Raw genomic sequence first — 18,875 nt, 5'->3', positions numbered from 1 at the left:
CATAGCTAACCAAACAGTTCTCCGGCTAAAAAAGAGTTAAGTTGTGAGGATCTGTTTGTGCTCTGGGGACAAATCACTCGCTTGTTCTTGCTTATCTAATGGAAAGAGAAGGCAATTGTAGTAGATCACAAAGACGGGAATTGGACAGATAAACTCTTATCATTAAGATCATGAAATTCCTTGTCATTCCAGCAGACAGTAAGTATCAATTATCTTGTTTTCTTCTGAAAATGGTTATTTTAAGATAGATACATTTTTAAAAGTAACCATCTCGCTCTTAGCTTTAATGAACTATGCTGGATTGTCAGTTCTTCCAGTGAATAAGAGCTGTCTGTTACTCTGCACTGTACCCGCACTGGGCTGAGGAAGGCTATTTCTGTAGGAGAGGGTAACTAGTGTAGCAAGGCCAAGGATGTAAGGCTGCTGACATAGCCCTCTAGTTGTTGCTTACTTAGCTGTAGGGGTGTACAGGCTGCTGTACAGCAGCAGGGTGCTGACTGAGGTTTAATAAGTAGATATAGAGGCAGAGACTTGACCTACTTGAAGTAGAATTTATCCCAATGGCTTGGAGTTTGAAAGTGTTAACAATTCGGTTAACTGTTGCTGCTCTTTAAAACTCTCTAGGTTGCTGTACTACTCATGGATACCCAAGGTGCCTTTGATAGCCAGTCCACTATCAAAGACTGTGCGACGGTTTTTGCTCTGAGCACCATGACGAGTTCTGTCCAGGTGAGAATACCTGTCTGCAAATAATGGCAGCTATAGGAGCCCTCTATCCTGAACATGGAAAAGAATATCTCCCTAGACGCATTTTGAAAGTTCACCTGCATATCTTCCTAAAATCATCGTTTAAGCTTTCATATTTAATCTTATTTTCAGTGTAATATACTACATCAGTTTATCTGTGGAATCAAAGTTATCCAAGGCCAAGCTGAGTTAAATTGCTGACTGAACTGGGGAATCAAAAAAAGATGTCAAAGTAGCAACTGCTTCTGTACAGTTGTGTTACAAAATCTGTTTTAAGACTTTAGATACAGTTTAGGATGAAATTACACTGTGATCAGCTAAACTTACAATTACTGCTACTGTTGAATTTTTGACAATTCTGTTGTGCTATGCCCAAAACTCTTTTAAGCTTGTGCCTTAAATGTGCCAAAACTTAGCACGTTTTGGAGGATAACAAGTGATCTTCAGACATGCTACAACATCCTGTACTTGGGTCAGGGCAACTCCCAGGATCAATATGGGCTGGAGGATGAAAGGATTGAGAGCAGCCCTGCTGAGAAGAACTTGCGGGTACTGGTAGGTGAAAAGCTGGGCATGAGCCAGCAATGTGTGCTCACAGCCCAGAAGACCAGCTGTATCCTGGGCCACATCCAAAGCAACATGGCCAGCAGGTCGAGGGAGGTGATTCTGCCCCTGTACTCCACACTGGTGAGACCCCACCTGGAGTCCTGCATTCAGCTTTCAGTCCTCACCACAGGAAAGACAGGAAGCTGTTGGAGCAGGTCCAGAGGAGGGCCATCAGAATGATCAGAGGATTGGAACACCTATCCTGTGAGGACAGGCTGTGAGAGAGTTGGGGTTATTCAGCCTGGAGAAGAGAAGGCTCGGGGGAGACTGTATTACAGCCTTCCAGTACTTAAAGGGGGCCTATAAGAAAGATGGGGACAGACATTTTGGCAAGGCCTGTTGCAACAGGAAAAGGGGTAATGGTTTTAAACTCAAAGAGGGCAGATTTAGACTAGATATAAGGAAGAAATTTTTGACAATGAGGGTGGTGAAACACTAGAACAGGTTGCCCAGGGAGGTGGTAGGTGCCCCATCTCCGGAAAGACTCAAGGTCAGGTTGTACGGGGCTCTGAGCAACATGATCTAGTTGAAGATGTCCCTGCTTGTTGCAGGAGGATTGGACTCCATGACCTTGACAGGTTCCTTTCAACCCAAAGATTCTGTGAAAGTAACAGGAGTATGTAAAACACTTTCTGCCCTGTGGGGTGGTTTTTGGTGGGATGTTTTTTTTTTTTTGTGCTTTTTGTTTTGTTGCTGTGGTTAGGATAAGTTGCGAGTTATGCATTTTTGAGTTTAATGCTGCTATTGAAACAGTCATGAGCTCCCTAGATAAAATCAGTTTTCTTGGAAGACTTGAAAGAAAAAAAAAGTGAACTAACTACCCAGTCATTTCTGTGTCAGGATGCAGCTGCTGGATCACTGAATTGTAGAGCACTTGGACTTGAGGATAGCAACAGATGTGACCTTCTCAATCCTCCTGTCTCACACCTGTGTAGTGATTTGAAGCATTCAGCAGTCTTCTCTGATTCCTTTGTGACTTCTTTCCTTGGAAAGAAGCTGTTCTGAGAAAGATTAGGGTAGTCAGCAGTACTTTTGTCCCTAGCACTTTATATAAGGAAGTGACTTTTGTTTGAGATACATTTGTGTAGTCTGTTTTAGGTATCTTGAGTATTTTTACCCCCTCCAGAAACTACTTGAAAGCCAGCAACTGGAAAGGTGCCACAGAATGTAAGATAATGGTTTTGTGTTACACTGTAATTCTTTTACTGTTCCTTGTAGGTATACAACTTGTCGCAGAACATTCAGGAAGATGACCTTCAACATTTGCAGGTAAGAATATGCTGTGTTTTTATTAAGCTGCCTCTGAACTGATACTCTTGACATTGTTCCTGAAGTTACTGCTAATGTAACTGTGATTTGGGAGCTGCCTGCTACTTACGAGAAACATTGGAATTTTCGCCTTTTCCCCTAAAATAGGAAAATGGATGGTATTTCATAACCAGTTTCTAAAGAAATGTGGGAGCTTGGGTCAGTGCAGAAAGAGTTATCTTTTACCCAGAAGCCTTCTCTAGTTTTTCAACTGAGAAACTTTTACAGTTTTATTCCTGCTGAGAAACAAAAGCAGGAAAGAGTTGTCCTCTCTTTACTGTGAGGTTTTCATCCTCTAATGGAAAATTGTGGTCAAAGGCCACTGAATTCTGGCTTCATGTCAATGGTGCAACAACCTTATCTCCTTAACTTAAAACCTGTAGCTTTAAAGGCTAGCTTGTGCATTGAGAAATGCCTGCCTGTGCTCAGGCCATGACCTTGTCACAGCTTAAAACTGTTTTATGTGTCTTCTGATTGAAAGGACTTCTGTCTTGGTCAGTGCTGCAAAAGACTAGCTGCCAATACTGGAAGTAGAAGAGCACTAACTAAACATAGTCTTGTGATGCTGTTCTCATTTAACAGAGTTGTATTACTGGGCCAACACCCCCCACCACCCAAAAAAACCCAACCAAGCACTGCAAGTAAAAAAAGCCATAGCTAACTATTTGAAAGCCAGACTCTCCTCATTACTTTGGTCCTTTGACAGCCTCACTGCAATATGAATAACACAATCCCTTTCTGTTATACCAGAGGGTGATATTTGAGGGAAGGAGGGATAGTGAAGGGTGATAACTATAAGCAGTGGGTTGGGGACACCCATACATTTGAAGTTGGGGCAAGGAATTGTGGGCTGAGGGAAGGAAAGTCTGAATTTCTCTTATAACAGGAATTTCTGTTATTCTGAAACACTGTTAGTCTATGGGCTGCCTCTTCCATGTAAGGGAGTTAGGATCAAATCAGCCAGTCTCATGTGGGTGCTTGGCCACTTCAGAGCGTCTTTTGCTCAGGGTGACAAGAGCTTGAAGTTAATATGTGTTAAATTAGTCTTGTAAGTCCTTAGATGCTATTGTGATCAACAGAGGGGGAACTGTCCTTTTAGTCTTGCAATTTCTTTGAGATGTTCTAGGAGTTAATTTTAATGCAGAAGAACAGTTGCCTGACACTAGAGGATACTGGTATGCTTCCTTCATCTCAACCTGCAAGATCTGTAAGGGGACTAGCATGGATCAACACCTGACAATATTGACCTCTGCTGAAACAGCCAGCACAGTCCATAATTTGTGTTCTTACGGGTTGTCTGGCCCACTCAGTCCAGTGGCGAATGCTGCTGCTGGTATTCAAGATGGTGAAAGCAATGAGAGGAAGACAGTTGACACTTGCCTCTATACTGGAGGGAAAGGACAATTGTCAGTTAAGGTCATCGGCTGAAGTAGAGATCTGGGAAGCTGCTGGACTTGGCTTATATTTAAATGTCCGATACATTGACTCTAGCCAAATTGCATGAGATTTCCAGGAATAAATCTTTTGTGGGAAGTAAGGGGCAAATGTTAGACTGGCTTACCTTCTTAGCCAAGGAAACAAGTGTTGGAAACTGGCTTGCTGTGGGATGCAGCCAGCTTTTCTCTGAGAATAGCCCACAGGCCACCCACTTAGCATTGCAGTGCGTTGACAGTTATGGAATGGCACTGTGAAACCAGTGGAAATCATGTCTCCTCCCTGAATTTTACTGAGGATTGGTGTACTTGTTGAGGTGTCTTGGCCATTCTCAACCCATAATAGGATTTAAGTTTGAATGCTTTATTTTCTAGTGTCATAATAGAATATTTTACAGTAGAAAAATGTGTTTTATATGTGGCACCCTTACACTCTTCTTTCTGTCAGTTGTTTACAGAATATGGAAGACTAGCTATGGAAGAAATTTATCAAAAGCCATTTCAGGTAACTATATACGTTAAATGGATCTTAAGCAATTGGATGTGTAGAAAATGAGCTCAGGATAATTTATGAAGAGACATTAGTTGGGCTGAAAATAGCCTGTTCTTTACAAGACTGATTTTTCCTTCCCTGTCACCACATTTCTTGGCAAAAACACAATGGGAAAATGCTGAAGAGAATGTTTGTGCAAGTGTAGCTTTGTGCCTGAGTTCAAAGGCATAAAAGGAATGAAAGTGTCAAATGATGTGCAGACGTTAAGGAGAAGTGTTGTGCTGCTGCCTTACTCATTACTTTGGGATATGGTTGCTTGGTGGTACATGGTTCTGAGTAAAGGTCATGTAGCCTCTAATAAGTAGCATTGAGGAGGGCCATGTTGTGTTTCATTTACTTGAAGTGTTGCTGCTTCAGTGTTAGAAGTCACAAAACTGCTGCCATCTCCTGCCTATTTTTCTGGGCCGGAGAAGGGTTTGAGGCTTCTTCTGTTTAGTGGAGACAAAGACTGAGATCTCTTCCATCCTGAAGTATCTTTCTTAACCTATAAGGATACTAGTTGACTGCTGTTAGTGGTGAGTTTTAGGACTCTTGTGTCTCTAGAATATTCAGCCTGCAAGTATGTCACTGATATTCTTGTGAAAGGCCCACGCAAGATGCATTCTTCATAAAGCACATCATCTGATATAAGAGTAATGTCAAGGTTTGTTTTCTGTCTTCAGCTGATGGGAGAGAGGACAGTGTAATCCCTGTGGGATAGCAAAAGGCAAACCCATGGAACAGGGAAGCTATCTTTTTGAGACACTTTGAGTACTTCCTTTCAGATAAGGAGTGAGTTGCATTTGTGTGTTTGATGTGTGGGTTGGTTGTGGTTGGCTTTTTTTTTTTTAAAAACAAGCAAATACCTGCACTGCAAAGCTACAAGGTTACTTCATTTACACCAGCCAAACTTAGAAATAGAATTTTTGAGCTTAGGAATGATGCAAGCCACTCACTGCCATTGTTCTTCCGGTTACAGACACTAATGTTCTTAATTAGAGATTGGAGTTATCCTTATGAACACGCATATGGCTTGGAAGGAGGAAAAAAGTTCCTAGAGAAAAGATTGCAGGTATGTTATCTCCAGTAGTCCTAGTGTGGTCTTCTAACTTAAGTGACAACTTACCATCAAGATAATGATGCATGATGAGCTAACTCTTTGTGCTAATAAAATACATTTGTGATATTTCCACTCACAATGTGCAGAGTTGTGGGGTTTAGAACTTGATGATTTTAGGTTCAGAAATGAAAACTTAAACACAATTTTGTGCTCTTACTGCTTTTAAACTGATATTTAATCTTAATTGCAGTACTGCAAAACTATTAGCAGTTCTTACTGCCTTTTTTTTTAATTCAGGTAAAGCAAAACCAACATGAAGAGCTACAGAATGTAAGGAAGCATATTCACTCCTGTTTCAGTAATCTTGGCTGTTTCCTGTTGCCCCATCCTGGTCTTAAAGTTGCAACAAATCCAAATTTTGATGGGAGGTTGAATGGTAGGAAGCTTTCCATTGTGTGTTTCTTGATTCAGATCACTGAGTTTATTTTCTTTTATAATGGAAGTTAAACACTGAAATGGTTGGCTATTGAAATGCTTGATTGGAAAAATGTAGGGCTAAAAGTTGAAACTACAGAATCTAGAAGTGTGCATTGTATGTTCTTTTCAGTGGTTTAAAGGTAGAGGAGTTAGGCAGAGGGAACGGATATCTGTGTGTCTAGCTGTTGATTGTAGTCTGATAACTTGAGACATATGTAAAGGTCATTAAATAAAGATTCTAAAGATAAATAAGGATTCCAGAGGGGAGAATTCACAAAATTAAAGATTTAATTTTCTTAAAATTGAAAGGCTTTTCTCTAAGAACTTGCAAAACCAAAGGTCAGAACTAGGATGACTTTAAAATAAAAGCTGTAGGCTTCTGCTACTGCAGAATGAGAGGCAGTCAGCATTCCTCCAACTGCTGCTTGTCCCCCAACAGATGGAAAGTCTCAGAATGGCAAAGGCTAAAAAAATGGGTTTGTGATAGTGGGATGCCAGCTGCTTCTGTGATAAGGTCACAGACCTGTGGGATTATTGTGTAAGATGTTGGTGTAATTGGGGAAATGCACTTTAAATATTACAAGGACTATGGAACCTTGTTCTCTCAGTCTGAAGTTAAGATTAAAGAGTAGGTAGAGTTTACCAAAGCTATACTATGTATTTAAGCCTTTAAATATCTTAAAAATGCAGTAAGAGTTGTGACACTGTATCTTGAAGGGTCACGGGTTTTCAGTGTTCCTTTAGGAAATGCAAGATTGAAAAGAAAACTAACCACTTTTTTTTTTTTCTGAAATTGATTGAATTTGACTAGATATAGATGAGGATTTTAAGAAAGAACTGAGGAATTTGGTACCATTACTGCTTGCCCCTGAAAACTTGGTAGAAAAAGAGATTAGTGGATCCAAGGTGACCTGTAGAGATCTTGTAGAATATTTCAAGGTAAGCAAACTCATACTAATTATTTCTGTTAATGGCTTAAAAGAAAGTAGTCTAATTTTAGGTCATGTTGTTCCCAGAGAAGATATCTAGGCTGACACTCACTGATCAGCTCACTTTTATTTCCATTTCATTAGCCTGACTTTCCAGAACTGGCACACAACTTCTTAACAGTATATACCTTAGCAAGCTACTATTGGTGTATTGTGGGTTTTTTGTTGGGGGTTTTTTGTGTTTCTTTTTTCTTTATAAATAGTCTGAAATACTTCAAGCTGTATTAGAGATTTTTTTTTCCCCTACTTTGAAATCCTAGTTTGTCTGAATATTGCCCTTTTTTTAAAAGACGTGCTCATGTAGATTGTACAGATGGAAAACCAGCTCTTAAACTGCTAAGTATGCAGTGAAAATTTCAGATACTCCCCTCTGGATTTTTAACATGCAAGGAAGATGCTTTCTGAACACTTGCATGTGCAGCACCACTGTATGCTTTGAAATATTTGTGTATGATACTTGCAGCTGTTAGACTCTTGAGCTGTTTTGGTATCATGGTGACACCAGCAGAAATGTGGTAACATAATCCTTACATCATCAGGAATTGGTCTGGTGCGTGTAACCTTTTTTTTTTTGGATTTGGAACAATTTAGACTGTTGGCTTGGTAGGAGAAAGTGGCACTCATTCCTAAAGCCATTAATGTTGCATTACTACTTTTGAGCATGCATGTTAAAGGTAGAACAGAGTTGGGCTGATGTTAAGAAAGAAGTTAAGCAAAGGAGGAATCTGAGACCAGAAGTCTTTAGCACTTGTAAAATGAAGTAACTTTTTACAAAGGAAAGACATGATGTGGGATGCAGAAATCATGGCTGTTCTGACAAGCATAAAATCAACACTCTGGAGCTTGTATGTTCAGTCTCTGCATTTACACGGTTGCATGCTGCGTTTTGTTCCACTTTCTTCCCTAGTAAGACCTGATCCTATGCAGTGTAGGGAATGTGCATTCAACAGCAGTTCAGAAAGGACTGCACCCTAAAAACAGAGTGTAAAACCTCCTCTATTGAAAAGCTGCGTGATTCATGTCCCGTATCCAGTCTGGGAACAGTCATGCAGTGTACTTGCAGAAACACTGTAGTTACATAACTAAAGAGGGCTGCTCCCTTGGGACTGTGCAATCTAAAGCTGAGATCTTGAATTCTGAGTTGGAAACTGGAGGGCTTTTGCTTGGAGGAAATAGCTACAGAAGCAAGGAGGGTGTCGAGGGAACAGAGTCCTGTGTAACTATACATTTTTGTAGGTTGTCCTACAACCTAGAGCATTTGGTATATAGGGAGCTTGATAACCTTGTTTTCTCCTCCTTTATGGAAAAAAATCCTTAGGTCAGAGGCTTGTAGACAAACTGGGGGGGGAGAGCATGAAGAAGAATAACTGCCCAGCCTCTGAGGGTCTTAGAGTGGCCTTGTTGGTCTAACTTGCACAGCTTGTCCAAAGTGCTGAAATGGCTACTGCTGCCTGCTATGCCCCCTCCACTAATCTGTCCCAAAGAGCTGTGCCATGAGCCATCTTGTGAGCTGGAGTAGACATGAAGGATGTGTTCTCTTCCAGCCTTCTGAAACCCTGATGAAAGAAAGAACACCTGAGGGTTGGTGAGGTGGGGCACAGAGGGATAGGCTGCCTGCTTGGCTTCCAGAACTGTTTTGGCAGCTCAGCTCTGTATTAGTGCATTGATCTGCTTTTTTTCCTCCCACACTTCAAGGGACCAAGGCATATGGGGAATTGTAAGTAGTGGTTCTCCCAGGCGCCGGGGTGTGTTTGGACAGACCTCTTGCCAGAAAGGCTCTGTGAGATAGTAATCTTCACTCTTTTCTTTTGGGTGAAGATTCCCTGCCTAGCAAAGACCTCCTTAGGTATTTGAGGGAGCAGAAACCTGCTGTCAAGCCTGTCACTTCTTGAGACAGTGGCCATGTCTCCTCAAGGTACTCTACTACCCTGCTAGGCCCTAGCCTCAAATGCACACAAAAGTAAAGGGATTAAAGTACTAGGGATATCTGTGAGAATGCCAGACTCATATGAAGAAATTTGCTTAATTGTGTATTTACATTATTACAAAGGAATAATTGGAGCTCTATATAAATCCCTCTTCTCTCCTCCTCAATCATAAATGTTTAGTAAGAAGAAACCTTTTTTCTTTCTCTCATTTAGGCTTATATTAAAATCTATCAAGGAGAGGAGCTACCTCATCCGAAATCTATGCTGCAGGTATTTTATTTTTCTTTCAAATAATCTGATGGATGATGTGTGCTTTGTAAGTTCTTTGCAATCTAAGACATGACTGCAGCAGGTTTGAGGCTTTCATACAGAGCTGTAGTTTTTGAAGGAGCTATATACTTTGAAAGCCATCCAAACTGTGTAGCCTGGGTACACATTTGTGCCTTCCCTCAGTTCCATCTACCAAATGAATCGGGGGCATATCCAATTGGTTGGGTTTTTTAGCTGCTTCAATTTCTAAGCATGCGTTTCCTGTAATTTGCTGTTTTGTCAGTATCTTTCAGACTGTATTCAGAGGACTTTTGGCATCAGATGCAGCAGATAAAATGGAGGGGGCTTATAGTAATGCAGCTTTTGTCACTGTCTTGCAGTGTTGGGCTAAACTATGTGGTTTGGTTAGAATTGGATAACTGCATTGAGGTTTCTTTTCTGGGTTGATCCAAAGAGGATGTAATCAGCTTTAAAGTGATCTGAACACAAACTGATTGTATAAAGCTGTGTGGTGAACCCTTGAATTGTTTAGGATGAAGAACTTTCACCAAAGTGTGGACTTTAGGGTCAGTTTTAACCATTTTGTGTTTCTAAAGACTTGGGTTTTAAGCTTCCTGTGTCACTTCATTAAGACATGACTGTTCTGGGTGTTTTCTTGTCCTTCAAGGAACAAAATCTTTAGACCTTTGGGGAGTTCAGAAAACTTAACCACAATGAAACAAAGCCTGCTATCATTTCCTCTACCTAGCATGCCATAAATGTGGCTGGGGGATAGAGAAGATGACATCTTGCAGCATTAGCTAGAATAACTGCCACTGACACGACACAGGTTGAAAATAGTCTTAAATTCTTACAAATTATGACACCAGAACTACACATATATAATGCAGAAATAATACCATCATGCTTCTTTCATCACAGGTAGTGATGTATCAGGATTAATATTTGATATTGATTCTTATTTGCTTATTAACAATAGAGCATTCAGAAGAGATTGCTCATTATGAAAAGCCTGTACAAGCACGTGGGAGTTTGTCTGCAGCTGTACTAGAAAGCTGAAGAAAATGTTCTCCTAGTCAGTAATCTGTTTTAATGTATATTGCTAACCTTCACTTGTTTTTGTGGGGCATTTTCCTGGCAATCCAAAGCTTTGGAGGTCATGGGGGTATGTTGTGCAGTGTAACTACATATATGTAACTACCTGGTAATGCCGTGATGCTGCATGGTGCTCAATGTTTTCTAGGCAACAGCCGAGGCGAACAATCTTGCTGCTGTGGCAGGAGCAAAAGACTTGTACAGTAAAGGCATGGAGCAGGTATGATGACACAACTTCTTCTAACTGCCTACATGCAAATACAGGCCTTCAGCTTTAATGTTGTACTTGGTGTTAGCTGTGAGCATATTAATGGAGAAAAGTAGCTGAGGGCCAGTAGTTATGTGTTTTCTGCACTCTGCTCAGAGGTTAGATGTCTGATGCAGCAAAACTAAGATACTTTGAGACAGAAATTGCTGGGGAGGTATGGGAATGGATGTGTTTGTATGATACCACCTGTTAGGTCCCCCTGCTGCTCTTGATAGACATCTTAAAATCCTGTGACATGAAATGGGCAAACAGGTGAGGTGACATTTGGTGGGCTGGGGTCACTCAAGGGTAGAGTTCTAGTATTATAGTCTCATGCTTCTGAATTATGGTCATTCATTAGCTGTGAAATGCAAGATTTAAAATTATTCTCAAGCTTAAAAAAAAAACCCTTAAAATACAGCTTTTTCAGACAAGATAATTCTTGTATATGTAACTTCCTGCTTGTGGCTTCTCTTGAAGATAGTGACTTATACCACTCCAAGCTGAATGTCTGGATGGAATTCATACTTCAATGTAGTGTTATGCAAGGTTTTATCATAGGAAATTCTGAAAACAATTACGTATCTTGTAAAGCTTAACAGGACTATGCTTATGAAACTTTACAATCGGATGCTTATGAAACTTTACAATCGGAGACAGTATGTTGTAGGTGTGTTAACATGCTACAAACATAGCTCCCCATTAACTAGGCTAATTTTGGTTTTATTCGCCGAAGTAGTTTTCTATTTTGAAATTGGAGTAAGACCTAATGCTAGTGGCAGACAAGCCAATTCTCATTGTTAGCAGGCTGTTTTGAGAACCCTCTGCTGGTGTAGAGGGACTCCTTCATTTGTTTCTATTTTGGAAAATGTCTTGAAATAGTACATAGGTTGTTTACAATAAATGCCAAGTCTGCCTTCCTACCTTGAATCTTCAATGGCTGTTGAGGTACTGTAGTTGTAAGACTTTTTATTTGGGGCAAGGAATAAACGGGAACAGATGTTCTCTTGAACAGACTTTGTTTCTATAGTAATGTTCCCCAGTACTTTATATTTTTATATCACTGTAGAAATACACACAAATGTCTTGAATAATTTTTTTTATCCAGATGTCTTAGATGATGTTCTAAATGTGGCACAGCTCTGAAATTTCTATTTTTGGGAACAGAAGTGGGAACTCCTTGGATTTAAGACCAGATTATGTAAAGATAGTTCTTACTGTAGTTTGAGTTCTCCTCACGAACCAAAGCCTTCCTTTGCTGAGTCCATGTAACCGAATCTATCTATTCTATCCCCCTAATGACCTTAAATGTAAGGAACAGCAGGTGCAGTCACACAGAGTATACGAAAACAGTGGTAGTTATTTGCATGGTGGTCTTGGAGCTGCCAATGCATCTAGTGTTTAACACTCTGGGCAATGTGAAAAGACCATTCTGGAGGACGAAATGAGTAGCTGTTTTCCAGGGAGTTTTGCCAGATGTGGAGGACTTCAGTATGAAAAAAGCAGAAAGGTGCTTGTTAAACTTGAGCAAGGGGCAGAGTGGGGGATGTCAGCATCTCAACAGTGAGATTTGCTTTGAAGCTAACCAGTGAAGCCATGCATCTTGTGAGGCAGAAGGGGGATGCTGTACTCTGAGGAATTGTGTTCTGCCGAAGGGATAGCAGCAGGAGAAAGTTAAAGTTCTTGCTTCACTCAAGGCATGGGATGACAAGCACTGCGATCTGACTACTTTGAGGCAGGACAGGCAATGTTGTTTGACATCAGATGGAAAGAATCTTCAGTTTTTAGACATAGTCTGACTGTGAGGATCTGGAGGAGTTGAAGCTCATCTGCCACATGTATATGTCTGATGGTCTACATAATCTCTAATCATAGTCCTCAAGAGGTCAGAAATCAGTCTTACACAGTAGAAGTCCTTGGAATCTAACTGTTTTCATACCCATGCTGATTCAGGTAGAGGAATATGGTGGGTATCCACTTGAGTCCATGGTCTCGTTCCTTCAGCAGAAACATACTCTCACAAGTTGATCAGAATCAAGCCTCGAGGATGGCCTAGGCTAAAGATTTCAGCAGCTAGTTCTTGTTAATTCATATCACCTGGTAAGTTCCATGGAGCCTGCTAGTGCCAGCAATAAACAGGAATAAACTTGCTGAATGGGTAAAATGTACCCTGTTTGCCCAAGTTCTGCACTGACCCTCTCATTGACATGGGTGACCAGGAGTAAAAAGCTGAGGGAAGGGCTTCTGGCCTTCAGAGTTCTCCTTAACCTTCCTCAAGCCAAGCTTTCTCTGCCTCCTGGTGTTCCTTTATTTCATCTTTTCATAACAATAATGTACATGTGGCCAGTGTCCTGTCCTTCTGGGCTTGCCCAAAGGGAACAGCTGAAAGTATGAGTTCAGTCATGTGCTATAGCTCTGTATGTGATTAGGCAGGTGGGCTCTTACTTTGCATCATGGTGCAGCACCTTTAGCTGCTGCACTTGAGACAGGACTCTAGAGCTTGCAGAGCCAATGTAGTGTGATGCTGGCTTGAGAGGGGCAGTGAGGAGCAGATTTGCTTTCCGTGTACAGCAAAAGATACTCAGGGTGTGATGACCTCATCTCTGATTGCTCTAACAGGTTTGTGGGGGAGATAAGCCTTACATTGCCCCATCAGACCTTGAGCGGAAGCACCAGGATTTCAGAGAGTCAGCTGTCAGGCAGTTCTGCTCTGTGAAGAAGATGGGAGGGGAAGAGTTCTGTCGGCGCTACCAGGAACAGCTTGAAGTGGAAATCGACGAGATCTATGCAAACTTTGTGAAGCACAACGATGGCAAAAACATCTTTTATGCTGCTCGTACCCCTGCCACTCTATTTGCAGTCATGTTTGCCATGTATATAACCTCAGGACTGACTGGGTTCCTTGGTATGAACTCCATAGCTACCCTGTGTAATCTTGTGCTCGGGATGGCTCTTATATCGTTTTGTACTTGGGCATATGTTAAGTACTCTGGGGAATTCAGAGAAGTTGGAACAGCCATCGATCAGATTGCTGAAGCTATATGGGAACAGGTTGGTATCTTTTTTTAACACAAAATCTTCCTTTCTTGAGCAGACGTATCAAACAGTTTCTGTTAAGTGCTGTGAGTGAAAAGCTAGTGTAGACCTAATGGAGAATGCTAGTGCTGCCAAAGGGAAAATCACGTCCGAAGTAAGAGAAATCAGCTCTCTCCAGTAAGAGGTGCTGCACACAAGGAATGTTAAACAAGCTTAGGATATTATCAAAAAAGTGTTACTTAAAGGCCTTACTAAGTGCTTGGGCAGTACAAAGTGGAGTGACTTTAAAAATCTTGTTACTTTTTTAGAGCAAGGAATTCTGCTTTTGAAAGTATGTTTAAAGTGATAAACTTGCCCTATGGATGTGGTGGATAAAATGTCTCGGGTGCTGTGAGAAGTGGGGAAGGCAAGCAGCTGCTGCTTCTCACCTCACCTGATGGTGTGACACTGAAGGGCTAATGAGACCTCAGAGAGAACTGGCTGATGACTTCCAGCAACCAGATTGGCTTGCAGCAACTGCTACAAGAGGATGTACAGCAGGTTTCTTCCTTCAGGAAGACTTGTGTTATCTGTGACAACTTCAGTTGGTGCAACTGCTGTTGCAAGAAATATTTGCCAGACAGACAAATTCCTGAAAGAAGAGACAACATGAGTGTAAGAGTACCAAAGCTGGAGGAGAAAGCCTTCTGTACAGCAATTTTGCTACCTGAATCCAGTTGACACCCCTGTGTCAGTAAAGCCAATGTAGAGAATTCTTGACCAACTCTTACAAGTAGTGTTTGGAGCATTCCACATAGCTATGTCCAGTGCCAGCAGAAGGGAAACACCTTGGTGCTGTTGTTACTGGAAGTAAAGGGCTCACTGAATTTACCTGGGATGACATTAAAATGGGTTCTATAAGGCACGAGCAAATAACTAACTGGAGGCTTCTATACAGAGGCTCTCTTCTACATCTGAAAAATGACTCTGTTCAGAGGCTTATCATAGGCAGTGGTACACTAGACCTATCTGAGCAACCAGGTAAGGTTATGAGTTACACTAGACTGGAAAAAGTAGATTTCTAATAATAGGAAGGAAATGAGCATCAGGGTACTAAATTTTGATTTACACCCCTAAACAGTGATCAAAACTGAGGCTCTCCTGTACCACTGTAGCTTCTTGCTTTGGAGCCTGGCGCTGAAGAGTGCTGCAAGAGAAGTGGAAGGTGTCAGTTCTATGTGTAGTATTTGCTGAGTGCAGCTGCTGCTGTAGGATACCTAGAGCACATAAGGCTTTATTTGACTGTTGACCTTCCCTGGAGGGCGGAGAACTTGGCTTATGCTAGCAGGAGATTGCCTTTTGTAGGATAGAGGAAGGTGGTTTCCAAAAGAGATTGCTGGTTGTGTTCCTACAGTTGCACATCACCAATAATATGCAAAGCACCTACAGACCCTGTCTGAGTCACTGTGATTATATACCATGTTCTTGCTGTTGATTTTCTAAATCTCTGCCTTTCTTTTCCATCCTTGCTTCAGAGGAATCCCAGGAAGGTGAGAAGTTACTGGCAATCAGTTTCTTTTTCTGACCTTGATTGACTTTTTCTGCTGCCTTCTAAGAGCTGCTTTTCCTAACAGCTGAATTCGTGTTTTAGGTATTTTCCAAACTCTTTGAAGTCCTTAGACGCCGAATGATTCGCCGTGCTCTTACATCAGTGCCACGACAGCGACTTTCATCGAACAATAACAAGAAGAAAAACTAGCCAGTATTTTTAACTTTCTTTCTGTATCTGAAGTGTTCACACTCACACATATAGGACAATAAGCTGGACCGTCTGGGCCGGTCTGCATAAATGCTGTAACCATACCAGACTGCTGCATATAGGGTATGGAATTGCACATCCATCTTCTAGGAATTGTAAAGTGGTTTGAATTTGATGAAATACTGCTGTATAGGAGGGATATCACTTGTGTTCATAGCATGTGACTGATTTAACCTCATTACTGTAGCAGCAAAACTAATTTCTCTTTCAGTTCATGCCAGTTTGTGTCAGACTTCAGCATTCTAAGTTTTTTCATTATTTCAAGTCTCATCTCAGTATGGTTTTTATATTTTATTTTCCTTGGTTACCTCATTTTTTTGTTTCTTTTGCACATTTCTCATTCCACAGGTGTTGAAGCCCATGAGTGATAATTTGATGGAGGATCACATGAGGCAGTCTGTAAAAAACTCTATCAAAGCAGGCCTGACCGAGCAGGTATCTCACCATGCCAGACTAAAGACAGACTGACAGTTCATCTCCTCTTCGACTCTGCCCTCTCATCCTAGACATGCTTGCTGTACCATGAGAACTCAATAATAATAATTAAAAAAAAAATAAACCAAAGTTTACAATCAACTGTAGAAGTAGTTTAGTGTGACTGGCTTCACAGATTGCTGCCATCACCTGGGAAGAGTAAGTTTGTCAGTGCTCTGCTTCTAAGACAAACTCGTGCCATAGAGACTGCTGGGGGTGGGAGGGTGGGTGGCTCTTTTACATATAGTTCTGGTGAACCGTGCATGTGTGTGTGTGTGTCTGGGGGGTGTGTCGGGGGAGGAATCTTCCCCCAGTGTTTGAGTTGATGCAGTCTTTGGCTTACAGTGGGAATCTGTCCTCTGCAGGAGGTAATTTCAGGGAAGATCAGACCCACTTTAAGGTGTGCTCTCACCAAATGTATGCAGCTCCACAACGAGTGTTTCTCTGTATTGAGTGTATCAAGTTGGTGAAGCCATTTAAAGCCACTACATTACAATATGTATCTTGCTTCTTTGCCTTTTATACCAGTGTTACACAAATGCATGTATTGGTTCCTCATGCTGCTGACAGCAGAACTGACTTGGGAGGGAGGCAGTGGGTCAGAGCATATGGTGTCTTGCTTTGAACTTGCAGACCTGGTCCCAAGGGAGGTGCATATCAGAACTGAGCTGTCTTTTTCTGCAGTTTAGCCTTCATGTATATAATATTGCCATTCTACTGGGGGAGAAATTCCATCCAAAAATGTTGCCTACAGCTACCGAGCAATGAGTTAGGATTGTCTGTACAGTGTGTTTAGTTTTTATTTTTTAAGAAATCACAAATAGGGCATGTATATGAAATATAAATATATAAATACAATTTTGTATCAAAGTTTTGTAGTTTATGGCAAAACCTGGTTCTGTGGTAGCTAAGTGCAGTCCCTGTAAAGGAATGTTTGTGGCTCATGTACATGTGTGAATGCATCAACAATTTGAAGTTTTTTGATATATTTGTGATATTTACCTGCCTTGAGCACTGCAATCTCTCACCTCCTTGGGAAAATCAATGGGAATGTTTGTTGTGAAACTCTTGTCTTCTGTTGCATTTTAAAGTTATTTCCTGTAATTTATTTTCAATACATGATTAAAATCAGTTGTGTATATATGAAATGAAATTTGTGCTTATTTTTAAAAGATGTTTGAGTATGTATTCTACTACATAAACTATGTCAAATACTTATCCTGACAATTATATGAACAAATTGTCTATTGTACTTCATAGCTTTCTTTTGAAGCTGATGTTCCTCTCATGCTTGTCTCTGAAAGATGACATCTGTCTAGCTCATATCCCCTCCCTGTATAGGAAAACTTTATGGTATTCTAAAGCATGCTTCTTGACTTGTAGAGTTGCTTGTCAGCTTCTGCCCTCCAACTGTATCATTCTGAAATCTTCTTACTGGCTCTATTTTCACTCTTGACTAAATCAATGCCAACTAAGGCATTTTCGGAGTGTGTGGAGTGTAAAGGCAGCTAAATAACTGCTGTAGTTTCAGCTGGAGATGACTGTGTAATAGCTGGGTTTTTTTGCATTCCTGAATGGTAACAATTTCCATCAACATTTGAGCTTCATCAGTCTCCCCTCTCTTTCATGAGGGAAATAATCTGTCTAGGACTAAAGCAATTGCACTGTGACTTTTGTACCATAAAGAACTGCTGGGGAGTGGTGGTTACCTGCCCTCTGGAGATAAGGGCTCAGCTCCAGGTGAATGATGCTGAAGATGAGGTAGGAATGTTGCATTTTATGGTATCTTCTCTCAAACTGTACAGATTAAATACTGTTATTTAAACAATCTAATGCTTTGGTGATGAATCCTTTATTAGTCAAACGACTAGAGTCACATAGGCTTGGAGGGCCAAGCTTGCCTTTGTTTCTTGCATTTTCTGGGAAGGTACAAGTCAGATTTGAGGCTGGTGCCAGGCCTTGCTTGCCCTGTAGTGATGGCAAGAGTGGAAATCTGTCCAGGATGTGGACAGTGAAGCTGGAAGGCTTTATCCAGACTCCGTTGTCCTAGTAGAGGACTGAAACAAGCTGTATAACGGGAAGAATTCCTGAATGCTGTGCCAAGAAGTTGCAGAATTAATGCAAAAACATTCCCAGCTTTGTGGGAGGGATCAAAGGTAGGAGAAGGAAAAGAGCCGAAGTTACTTTTGGGAGGACCAAGTGTAGGAAACATGATGAAGGGGTAGAAGGGGCAGGTCATGTGGTAACATGTTGCTGGTGAGTGTTCTTTTCTGGCTCTGTCTGTCTTATTTTCCTGTTAACTCAGTTTTTCTCCCTCTTCCTGGGAGAAGGGACTCCGTTCTATGTGCATGGAGCTCTAAGTGCCAGCAACTGAAGTGGGACATTGGGTCACAGGGGATGTATGTTTGGAGGGCCAGCAAGCTGGAGCAAGTGAAAAGCAAATGCCAGCAACTGCAGAGTGAGGAGGTGTGTCAGTGTATGAGTATTAAGCCAGATTTAGCCAGTAAGCAGGAATTAAAGCAGCTGTAAGTCTGGGCTGAATATGCATCTATTTCTGCATGAGGCAACTGGATTAACCAGGAGGTTGAAGCCAATTGTTGGAGGGTCTGTGGCTCAGCTGAGACCTGTGTATGTGTATGCCTCTCTCTATGGGAGGCAACTGGAAACAAAAGAGGCTCCAAGGGCCAGTTACTGAGGGCATCCACTGTGTGTATGTGCAAGGGTGGTCTGAACCAGCACCTGGATTGGGGCTGTGTGCCATGTCCATGTGCCAGCTACTGCAGCAGACTGGTGATCCAGAGGCCAGCTACTGGATGAACAGCCTCCTTGCCCAGTTACTGGAGGGATCCACAGCTTGTGTGTGTTTATTTCCCAC

General features: G+C 41.4%; 1 protein-coding gene across 2 annotated transcripts in view; it reads left to right on the top strand.

Annotated features, from left to right (window-relative positions):
- ATL2 (atlastin GTPase 2) overlaps positions 1 to 16,123 on the top strand; it is a gene marked incomplete at both ends in the record, with an annotated part of 40,545 nt that extends 24,422 nt beyond the window's left edge. The window contains 11 exons of one of the 2 annotated variants that reach the window (XM_081997679.1): positions 625 to 729; positions 2,572 to 2,622; positions 4,543 to 4,599; positions 5,606 to 5,698; positions 5,984 to 6,122; positions 6,975 to 7,102; positions 9,294 to 9,350; positions 10,594 to 10,665; positions 13,312 to 13,743; positions 15,243 to 15,257; positions 15,359 to 15,466. In XM_081997679.1, the coding sequence (XP_081853805.1) occupies positions 625 to 729; positions 2,572 to 2,622; positions 4,543 to 4,599; positions 5,606 to 5,698; positions 5,984 to 6,122; positions 6,975 to 7,102; positions 9,294 to 9,350; positions 10,594 to 10,665; positions 13,312 to 13,743; positions 15,243 to 15,257; positions 15,359 to 15,466 (1,257 nt within the window). Of the gene's footprint in view, positions 1 to 624; positions 730 to 2,571; positions 2,623 to 4,542; positions 4,600 to 5,605; positions 5,699 to 5,983; positions 6,123 to 6,974; positions 7,103 to 9,293; positions 9,351 to 10,593; positions 10,666 to 13,311; positions 13,744 to 15,242; positions 15,258 to 15,358; positions 15,467 to 15,874 lie in introns of those variants that run through there. The other variant, XM_081997678.1, reaches the window with a different exon arrangement.
- Positions 16,124 to 18,875: the final 2,752 nt, after the last annotated feature.

The sequence above is a fragment of the Phaethon aethereus genome, assembly GCF_964289735.1.
Source record: "Phaethon aethereus genome assembly, chromosome: 3".
Classification (NCBI taxonomy): Eukaryota; Metazoa; Chordata; class Aves; order Phaethontiformes; family Phaethontidae; genus Phaethon; species Phaethon aethereus.
This window is presented reverse-complemented; position numbering and strand designations above follow the sequence as displayed.